This window comes from Enhydra lutris, unplaced genomic scaffold (assembly GCF_002288905.1).
Source record: "Enhydra lutris kenyoni isolate GAN:26980312 unplaced genomic scaffold, ASM228890v2 scaffoldscaffold77, whole genome shotgun sequence".
Lineage (NCBI taxonomy): Eukaryota > Metazoa > Chordata > Mammalia > Carnivora > Mustelidae > Enhydra > Enhydra lutris.
In genome coordinates, this window is record NW_019154161.1 from 2,570,502 (window position 1) to 2,581,379 (window position 10,878).

Sequence of the window (10,878 nt, forward strand, 5' to 3'; positions counted from 1 at the left end):
AGTCTCATTCTCCCCGAGAGACCCCGGAGTCTGGGCCCTCATCTTCCTCCTTCAGGACTCACAAAGCCTGGCCCTAGGCCCTTCAATGACCCAGCCACCCCAGTTTGGGCGAGCTGGCTCAGGGATTAGGAATGCAGTGATCTCACGGCCCCTCCCTGTCCCGTTACCCCGCTGTCCCCCTCCAGGGCCCCATCTCCCCTCCCAGTCTGTCTTCCGCTTGGCTGGGACTCCGGGAACCGGAAGCCTGGGTCCCTTAGCGGGCGGAGACTCCGGCGTCCAGCTTAGACGCCCGGGTCGGAAGTTTGGCTAGGATCCCAGGACGGAGGTGGAGCTTCCCTTCAAGACCCGCTCCTTCCTTCGAGCGCGCCTATATACGGCCGCGCGCGAGTCGACGAACCCCGCCTACTAAAAACGAGGCCTAGGGGATGTTGCCCGAAAAGCGAGGCCTCCGGGATCCTCATTTGCATAGCACCTCCCCGAACGATTTTCCCGACCCGTCCGCCGAAAGTGTGAGGACTCGTATTAGCATAGCCCCGCCCACAGACGGCCCGCCCGCAGAGAGCGCGTGGCGCTGCTCCCGGTGAGTTTAGCCCTAACGTTAGCATATCCCCGCCCCATTCGGAATTCCCCTTCACAAGGAAAGCCTTTCCCCCTCCCTTATTAGCATAGCTCCTCCTTTTCCCGGGCCTTACCTCCTAAGTGTCCCGAGACTCCAGTCCTTCTCTCCGGAGCTCATGATTATGCAGTAGCCTTATTAGCGGGGCCCGCCCCTAGGCCCCGCCCGGCTCCCCCCAAGGCGGTAGCGGCGGCGGCAGCAGCGGTGGCGACATGAGCAGCGGGGCGGCGTCCGGGACAGGGCGGGGGCGGCCCCGGGGCGGGGGGCCGGGGCCCGGGGACCCCCCACCCAGCGAGACACACAAGCTGGTGGTCGTGGGCGGCGGCGGCGTGGGCAAGAGCGCGCTGACCATCCAGTTCATCCAGGTAGTGGGCCCTCACCCGGGGGGGTGCCCCCGGGACCTAGAACTGAGCCCTTTGGGAGATCCCTGAGACCCCGATTTCCCCTTGATCCATCACTCAGACCCTTCTATGAGACCTTCTAATCTTAAAAAATCCCCTCAGATGGTGACCCTGAGCCCCCCAGCTCCAGGGCCTCCACCCTCTACACAAGGGACTTATACTCGCATCCTGAGACTCCCCCCCCCAACCCTCCTCCCAGTACCCAAGACCCCGCTTCCCTGTGGACTTGACCTTGAGCACCTCCTGGGAGCATCCTAAATCCAAAAGTCACCCCATATAGACCATAAGCACTCCCATAGGCCCCCACCCCTAGGTGTCACTTCCCCCTACCCTGAGCCCCATCTCCCCCAGATCCCAGGTCCCAGCTTCCCGTCTGAGCCACCCAAAGCCTAATTGGGAGATTACCCTCCTCTAGATACTAAGCTCCCCCAGAATCTAGAAATTGTGCCCAGAGTTTGCCTGGGGCCCATCCAGTACCATCTGGTCCTGAGAAGAGGCACCCTCAGACCCAAGAGATTTCAGAAAGATCCTGCCCCTGGGCCATTCCAGAGAATTCTTATGACTACACGTCCTGTTCCGGGGATCCCCCACCCCACCAGACCCAGACCTCCCCCTCCCCCAGGGAAAACCACCCACTCCTCCATGTTGAGTTTTCTTCCACTCTAACTCCTTGAGCATCTCTCAGAAACCTTGGCTAGCCCCCAGATCACCTCCTTGAAGAAACCCCGATTCTTGACACCCCCAGAAAGACCCACTTCTTGGGAGTTTCTCTGACCCTGTAAACGCATTTTGGGATGTCTCAGATTCTCTAGACGTGTACCTATATTCTGTGACAAACCTCCCAAATGTATTTGCACCTTGGGACTCTCCCCAGCTCTCACCCCAGACTTCTCCAGATGTGTTCTGAAGACACACTCGTAATCCCCCCATGGCGTGGTCCCTGCACCCACCCTGCAGGCCAAGCCCTCACCAAGCACCCCTCCCCTAAAAGACAGGAGGCAGCTCTCAGACCCCGAGCTACCAGATCACCCCTTCTCTCCTGAAAATCCACCACTGCCCAGGAAATTTCCAGCCTATTCCCAAGGGAAACCCTCCCACCTTAGAGAAACCTTAGAAAGGTGTTTCCTTTCTGAGATGCTACCGCAGAGGGTCCTGGGCCTCAGGCTCCTCAAGAGACCCCAGCCAGGCCCTGCATGGGAGCCCCTGCCTATATAGTAGAAGGCCCCAGCCCCTTGCACCCAGGGGCGGACCCAAAGCTGGCCAAAGGCCTGGCTGGAGGCTGGCCTGACCCAGGCAGGAAGGGAGGGGCCCAGCCTCCGGGCCGGGCAGCTTCTCCGCAGCTGGATTGGAACTTGTACCTTCCCCTGGGAGGAGACACTAGAAGCTGCCTGAGAAGGAGGGGGAGAGGGAGGAGGAGGAAGAAGGAGAAAAAAAAGAGCGAAGAGGAGGAGGAGGAGGAGGAGGGAGAGATAGAAACAGGCAGACATTCTGGGCAATAGTATCTCCCAATAACTGAGCACCTACTAGATCCAAGCCATACGTGAAATGCTTAGCAGGAATTTCCCCCCGAATCTCACAAATGCTGGATTAAGTATAGTCTTATTTTTATCCTTATTTTCCAAATGAGGAAATTAAGGTTCAGAGAGGGGAAGTGATTTGATCAATACTGCACGGCTAGGACATAATCACCATGTGGGAGATGTACTTTATACCAGAGAGAGAAAACCGGGAGAGACTCGGAAAAAGGAGACTAGGTAGGGTGGGAGGAAGGAACAGAGACCCACAGAGAGGGGAGCAGGGATCCAACAAGAAGTGGTGGGGGAGGCAGAACCCAGCGATAGGGTTAAGTCATCTCTCCTGGGGCACTGCAGGAACCGCAGTAATGATGTCTTCTCCCTGTCCCCCCAGTCCTACTTTGTGTCTGACTATGACCCAACCATCGAAGACTCCTATACGAAGATCTGTGCTGTGGATGGTGTTCCAGCCCGGCTGGACAGTGAGGACGGCGGGGAGTGGGTGGGGGGATGTTGGTGGGGCTGAGGTCTCCTGGGAGCCTCATCCCCACGGTGGCCCCTCTCCCTCTGTCTGCAGTCCTGGACACAGCAGGCCAGGAGGAGTTTGGTGCCATGCGGGAGCAATACATGCGCGCTGGACACGGCTTCCTGCTGGTGTTTGCCATTAACGATCGGCAGAGGTGAGGGGAGTGGAGGGTGCGGAGCAAGGCGGGCTGGGGCCCAGCAGCTGGCCAGAACTCACGCCTCTGGCTTCATCTGCAGTTTCAACGAGGTGGGCAAGCTTTTCACGCAGATCCTCCGTGTCAAGGACCGAGATGATTTCCCCATCGTGTTGGTTGGGAACAAGGCAGATCTGGAGACACAGCGCCAGGTCTGGGACACTCCCCACTGCCTCCAACCCCTGTCCCCATCTCAACCTGGGAGGCTCCTTTGGGCGCCCTCCTCTGGCTCCCCTGGTCCCGCTCCCTCTGTTGTCACACTCATCACTACATGGGTTGCCCCCAAATTGGATCTTCTGCGTTCCCAGTGTTGCACGTGACTTCCCAGAAAACTGTTGGATGGGACCAAGTGCACCCGCAGGTCGACCTGCCCCAACTCTGCTCCATCCCCACCTCAGTGAGCCTCCCTCCAGGCCCCCCACTGCCCCTGCCCCTTCCCTGCTCATAGCCCTCCCTTGGCACCCCCCCTCCCCCAGAAAGAACTCCAACTCTTGGACTTGGCACTTGATTCCCACCATGTCTTGTCCCTTTCTCTGCTCTCACCACTTCCTACACAGAGAGAATGTGATTTCCACACCGAACTCAACTTTCCGATTAAGCCTTTGGGGGTTTCCAGGCTTCCGAGCTTTGCTCGGCCTCTGCAGGGGACACCCTGACTTCTCCGCAGGAGGAACTCTGTCAGCTGATGTTCAGAAGGGCAAATGTCTACAGAGCCTTCCCGGACTCCTTACTTAATGGAGCCGAGCCCTCTCAGCACGTTCCCCATGATCTCCTTGAAACTTTTCCTCTTCCCTTGACCCCCACACTATGGCACCCCCGTTAGAGCGTGTAGTGTATCTCTGCCTCCCTCCCACAGTTGGGCCCCACCCTGAGTGCAGACACCTGACTCCTGCTGTCCCCCTCCCAGGTCCCCCGATCTGAAGCCTCTGCCTTTGGTGCCTCCCACCACGTGGCCTACTTTGAGGCCTCGGCCAAGCTGCGCCTCAATGTGGACGAAGCCTTTGAGCAGCTGGTGCGGGCTGTCCGGTAAGCAGAGCGCCTTTCCTGTTGTACCTGTCCCCAGTCCCGGCGACCCGGACTTACCAGCTTCTTCCCACAGGAAGTACCAGGAACAAGAGCTCCCGCCCAGCCCACCCAGCGCCCCCAGGAAGAAAGATGGAGGCTGTCCCTGCGTCCTTCTGTAGCCCCAGGGGTGTGAGAGGAGCGACCAGCACTCGGGACCAGCTGCCTTCACCGAGCCTGTTTCCCCACCTGGGTTTCCCAGGATACACTACACCCTCACCCGGAATTCCTGGCCTCCTCCGGGACATCGCCACTGTGTGCCTTCTGCCAATGCCTCCCTTCCCCACCCAAGCCCCTTGTTGGGGTGAGGGGCTCCCGGGCATCCGGGTCACTGCTGTATATAACTCCCCTCTCCACCCCCAGGGAAATAAACTTCACTGCCAATGTCAGAAAGTGCTTTTTGGGAAGGGAAAAGGGGTGGTGGGTGAATTCATGGCGCACAAAGGTAAAAGTCTCACTCCACCTACCACCATCAGATCTAGAACCCTTTGTTTGGCTGGGGGGGGGATGGGGGCAGAGAACAAGCCAAGGCAAGCCAGGTGGCTGGACCTCTGCATCGCCTTCAATGAAGGCCATTCTGCCCTTTCGTGTTTGGGTGGGCATTTTGCTGGGATGGGGATAAACATCTCAAAAAAATTTTGTTTCTTTCCTGAAAAGTTCTAGAACCGCACTGTTCAGTAAGCTAGCCAGAAACTACATGTGGCTATATAAATTTACCGGGTAGTGGTGTTCCAGAAGGCTCCAGGATCTTGGAAACTGGCCTCTGCTACAACCCCTGCCTGTCCCGTCCCACCTCCAATATATATTGAGAAAGACCTTTTGGCTACAGGAGGGAGCAGGGACAGGTGGACAGAATGGTGTCCAAGCAGCTGGCTGGCAAGTTCTCATTTCCAGAAAGTCCCCAGTTGGGCTGATATCTGAGTCCAAACCCTTAATCCAACTTGTGGCCGGTGTAGACACACTTTCCATCTGAGCCTCTCTCCTGGAAAGGGCTGAAGTGTGGGTCATCTTCAGGCCTCCCCCAAAGTTGCTAACCAGCTTGTCTGGGAACTCTTGGATTCCTCCAAATTCCACCCAGGACCCCTAACTCTTAAGTCTATTTGCTAACCTGGAAGGCTGGTACCACAGGGAGACCACCCCTCGCCCACCTCCCAAGCGTGACAGGTGTCCCTAAACTCCAACACCGAGTCAACACTGCAGGCCAGAAACCTCACCCTCTGTCCCCATGCCTTGGAACTTTGATCGCCACTTGTAACTGTCACCAATCCAAGATCTACTCCTCTTACCCCAACGTCTGCCATGCTTGGACTCGATCCCTTGACCCTTGGTTCCAAACAGCAACCCTCACACCCACCCCAGAACCCATTTCCTGGTTCAAGGGTAGAGGATGGCCCCAGCAGCCCCTCTGACTTCTCAGCTGTCGAACAGGGGAGATCACAGAACTACTTCCGGGAGGCCTTTAGGAACCCATCTGGACCCAGAAGACGAACAGCGTTTGGAGTATACTAAGTGCTCTGTATCAGCGACGGAGGCCCCACTGTTCTCCTTCTGCCCCAGAACCATGAATGTCCCTCTGTACTCCAGATCAGAACAATGATTAGCTCAATATCCCCTTCCGGGTTTCATTATCACAGAATCCTTGGCCTGTGTTCAACCTTCCGCCCTGGGAATAAGCGTGGCTCCCACGTATTATGTTGCACGTTCACTCCCTCTAGCCCCAGGACCTCTGCTTGCCAGGGGCCCAACCCCTGCAGGACGGATGGGGGTGGGGGGACGGGTTCTATCACTTTCCAGATGAGCTCTGACCTCTCCCCCTAACCCCAGCCAGAGAGGTGAGGCACTCTGGGGAATCAGGGGAGTCCTATGCCAAGGCTTCCCTCCCTGGCTACCCCCCCCCCCCGCCATCGCCGCCACCTTGGCAGAGGGCCTTAGTCTTTTTTTGCACCGTCCGTCGGTGCCAAGTTCTTGCCCGGGACACCCTGCTTCTTTAAGGACGACAATGAGCTTTGCAGAGGTGACGGAAGCTACTGCTCACCCCCAGAAAAAGGCACACATACAAACCCACACGACAACTGGCAGGCCATTTCTGGATGGCTCCCGAGCACCAGCTATCCTGAGCTCCTCAGGGAGCAGTGAAGAGGCTGGTGTGGCCCTAGCTGGCATCTCCCTAGGTGTGCGCGTGCCTCTCCTGTTCCTACCCTCCCCAGTGCTCCGGCAGGCCCTGCCCAGGATTCAAAGCCTCTCAGGGTTCTGACGTCTCTCTTTAAACATCTTTGCCACCCTCTCCTCCTTCTGCCATCTCTTGGACCTCCAACAAACCTCTTGGGGCCTCTTGTTACAGTTTAATGGGCACCAAGTGCGTCAAACATTTGGGTTTCCTTCACCTTGACAAAAGCCCATTTTACAAATGGCGAAGCTGGGGATACGGGCTGGTATCCAACTCACCTGGTTAGTGCTGGAGCTGCGATTCGAGTCTGGGCAGCTGGATCCCAGAATCCAACCACAAGGTTATCCTGCCACCAAGGGGATGATAGTGCCCTGCCGCCTGTCTTCTGAACAACCCACCCACTTTTGATAGAGAGCGCTGATCCAAGGCAACGCTGATCATGGAAATTTTTGGCTCCAATCAGAGGTACTAGCCCAGAGCCTTGTGCTACAGGCCATGGTTCAAGGACACCAAGGTCCATCCTCACCTCTCCCAACTCCATAAATTCTAAAAAGCCCACGGTCCATCACTGACTCTCCCATTAAGACCCTTAAATGTTACTGTAAAACCAGGGCTCTGGAGTCATTCACCTTGGTGATAGTCTAGACAATATCCAAGGTCATAGAACACTCGGGGCTCCTTCTCAATTTCACCAAGAAGGGAATCTATCTAGAATGCAGATGGTCTACCCTTAAATCTTACACCAGGCTGATGACCAGCCATCATTGGTGCTGAAGCCATCACTGGTGCTGAAGCCAGAGTTCTAGAATACCAAGAGTCCCTTCTTGACAACGGTCCCGGCTCTCAAATGCCAACGGCTTACTCACTGCTCCACGCTGGGTTCCAGCTGACTTCCAAATTGTTAACTCTTATTCTAGAACGGTGCTCCTCAAACTTGAGTATTAGAATCCTCCCGGGATATTACTGAAAAGTGGGTTCTGACTCAGCCCATCTGAGAATCAGCCCCAGAGTCTACATTTCTACAAGCTATTGCGGGGGGGGGGGGGCTATTGGGGGTGGGGACGGATGGACAGAACTCCCAAGGGCAGCAAATCACACTTCGAGCAGCAGGTCTCCAGCACACAGGAATCCATCCACATCTCAACTGCCAGGCAGCTGGCCAACTCCTGACACCTGCCACAGCCTACACCGGTCTGAAAACACATCCAAAAGTACCTACGCTTTTCCTTCTCAAAGCAGAGCTGAAACTCCCTTCAAGTAGGTACTGGGTTCAAGGACCCCTTGTCCATGAGCAGTATGCAGGAGCCAATGCTGTGTTAGGACAGAAAACTCTGCTGGCTTCTTTCCTGCTCTCTCTCTGGGATCCCCTGCTCTGGGGGAAGCCAGTTGCCATGTTGTGGGGACACTCAAGGTGCCCGTGGCGAGGCCCCCACAGCACAGAAATGCAGCCTCCAGCCCGCAGCCGATCCACACACCTTAAAAGGGAGCCACCTTGAGGCACCTGGGTGGCTGTCGGTTGAGCGGTTGGGCCTCTGCCTTCAGCTAGGGTCACGATCCTGGAGCCCTGGAATCGAGTCCCGCATTGGGTTCCCCGCTCTGGAGTCTGCTTCTCCCTCTGCCCCCACTCCCCTCTCGTGCTCGCTCTCTCTCAAATGAATATTTAAAAAACTCAAAGTAAGCCACCTGGAAAGCGGATCCTATGACCCCAATCACTCCCCGGAGGGCCGCTGTTCTGGCTAACTTGACTGGACCCTCACAGCAGACCCTGGGAGGGGACCACCCAGTATTACCTAGACATTTCTTGTTTTAGGTCACTAAATTTCGGGGTGGGGCGGTGGTGGCTGATTTTACACAGTGAGATGTAAGGCATACAACGACCCCAGCCTGGCCACTTCCGGGGGCTTCCAGAGATGCCACGTTGCAGCTCCAGACCCTTTCTGCCTCCGCCACCCCTGGGCCCCCCCCAGACGCCGCAGGACAGAGGCACTCCAGCTGGCTGATAAAGTGTTTGCTGTTGGGTTTTTGTTTGGCTGGTTGTGTGTACACAGTGTATACAAGTTGAGTTGTACAGAAGCCCAAGAAAGAGCAAGAGACAAAGGGTGGTCGGGAGGTAGGAGCAGAGGGGTTGGGGGGAGGGGGGGGGAGAGGAGACGGATAAAAAATAGAACCACATCCAGACAACAAGGGGATGGGGCGGTGGGGGAGGGGCAGACACAGACAATCGCAGTAGAAAAGGAGCAGGAGGGCCAAAGGGAGGGGACCCTTCTCCCCCCTCCACCTCCCCAGCCCCCCCACCCCAGGTATGTACAATAAATAAGATTAAAAATAATTAACAAGATGCGTTTTCCCCCTCCCACCCAATGCCGAATGCCCTGGGGAGGGAATGGCCTTTAGCAAAGATCTTGGCCTATGAGGGGGGGATTGGGAGGAGGGGGGGGTCCCCCAGCTCTCTGAAGCCACCCCGCCCCCCTCAACCATACATAGACTTTTCCTATACATTATGTACAAGGTGGAGGGGGCGGGGCTGTGGCCATGGAGAGAGGATTGGGGCAAGGTGGGGAGGGAAACCGTTACTAAATAGACATTTATACATATATATAAATAATTTCTCTGTACACCGGACAGTGGGAGGGCTGGGCGGGGAGTGGAGGGGGGGTGGGAGAGGGGAGGAGTCGAACTTTGAACCCTGCCCTGTGGGGGCAGCATGGACACACCCTGACCGATGACCCCCCCCCTTCCCTGGCAACAGGGCCCAGGGGCTTAGCTCCTGAGGACACAGTTCTGTCCCAATTCTCCGTTCGTGGAAGAGGTGGCTCCCCCAGGCTGGGCGGGGGTCACCCACAGCGGCTGTGGGCCTGTGCTTGGGCCAGCAGGTCGCTGAAGGAGTCGAAGAGCTGTTCCAGCCATGGCTGGTTCCGCATGCACTGCTGGACCACCTCCTCCTGGCCCAGGTCCTCAGCGCCGCCCTCGATGGCCAGGGTCTGCAGGGCGTTAGACAGGGAGCTGCGGCGGGCAGCCACCGGGGCCTGGAGGTCTAGCGATCAAGGCTCCAGGGAAACGGGGGCTGGGAGCGAGACCCCTGGCTGGGTCTGGAGGAGGAGGGGCTGGGGGCCTGGACGGTTGGGTCTCAGGGAGGATGGGCTGGGGGCCTGGACTCCTGGGTCTGAGGGTGGAGGAGGGGGCTGGGGGCCTGGACTCCTGGGTCTCAGGGAGGAAGCGCTGGAGATCTAGCCTCCTGGGTTTGCGGAAAGAGGAGTCTGGGAGCCTGGACTCCTAGGTCTGAGGGAGGAGATGCTGGAGGTCTGGACTCCTGGGTCTGAGGGAGGAGGGGGCTGGTGTCTGGACCCCTGGGTCCAGAGCAGAGCCCGTGGGGCAGAATCCCAGGGCGCCGCGCACAGCGGGTGGGCTTACCTGGTCCCGGCAGCGCAGGAAAGTATGGTACTTATAGTGGTGGAGGGAGTGGTAGAGCGTGTAGTATCCCGACTTGTCCAGCTCCACCTTGAATTCCTGGACAGACGGAGAGGAGAAGCCTCACGCCACTGCCCAGTGCGGGGCAGCTCCTGTCCCCAGGCGCCCGCACCGGCCGCCCACCCCCAGCCGCACCTGGGCTCGGACCACACTCCTCTTGAGTTTGCTGAGCGTCTTGCGGTTGTACGGCTCCCCCGCCGGCCGCAGCCGCACGGCCCCCTCCTCCGGGGAGCCCTCCCCGCTCTGCTCCACTTGCAGCTGGGGGAACGTGTGCAGGGCATCCTGTGGGAAGCCGAGCAGTCAGTGGGACGTCCCCCTGGACCCACACTCTCCAAATGCATCTCTCAGTTCCACTCAGTTCTCAGCTGCCTCCGTTTCCCTCGGGCTGCAGATCAGGAGACCCTCAGGAATCCTGGGTGTCTCAAAGGACAGAGGAGCTTAGGCCTATTTGGTGACCCTGTACTGAGCTTTGGGGCTGAGCCCAGCTTCTCGGAGACCTCTAATATTCCACTCAGGGGGGCTCCTGGGTGGTTCAGTGGGTTAAGGCCTCTGCCTTCGGCTCAGGTCATGATCTCAGGGTCCTAGGATCAAGCCCCGCGTCGGGCTCTCTGCTCAGCGGGGAGCCTGTTTCCTCTCCTCTCTCTGCCTGCCTCTCTGCCTACTTGTGATCTCTGTCAAGTAAATAAATAAAATCTTAAAAAAAAAAAAATTCTACTCAGGATTCTCAGCCCCAGCCTAACATCCTACTCAGAATTTCGAGACACGGTCTAAAATCCAGAATCCCGGGACGCCTGGGTGGCTCAGTTGGTTGGACGACTGCCTTCGGCTCAGGTCATGATCCCGGGGTCCCGGGATCGAGTCCCACATCGGGCTCCCAGCTCCATGGGGAGTCTGCTTCTCCCTCTGACCTTCTCCTCGCTGATGCTCTCTC

At 57.6% G+C, this 10,878-nt stretch overlaps 2 protein-coding genes across 2 annotated transcripts in view; one reads left to right on the forward strand and one right to left on the reverse strand.

The window, feature by feature from the left end:
- The first annotated feature begins 802 nt into the window (after positions 1–802).
- LOC111160680 (RAS related) lies at positions 803–4,701 on the forward strand. Its single transcript, XM_022523951.1, has 6 exons — positions 803–981; positions 2,926–3,013; positions 3,109–3,211; positions 3,294–3,402; positions 4,158–4,276; positions 4,350–4,701. Exons 1-6 carry the CDS (start codon positions 829–831, stop codon positions 4,432–4,434), a joined length of 657 nt encoding a protein of 218 aa, XP_022379659.1. The 5' UTR covers positions 803–828; the 3' UTR covers positions 4,435–4,701.
- A 3,778-nt stretch (positions 4,702–8,479) lies between these two features.
- Positions 8,480–10,878, reverse strand: part of LOC111160626 (proline rich 12) — a 27,473-nt gene continuing 25,074 nt past the window's right edge. The window contains 3 exon segments of the mRNA XM_022523849.1: positions 8,480–9,460; positions 9,891–9,986; positions 10,083–10,229. Of these exon segments, the coding sequence (XP_022379557.1) occupies positions 9,314–9,460; positions 9,891–9,986; positions 10,083–10,229 (390 nt within the window). The 3' untranslated portion in view covers positions 8,480–9,313.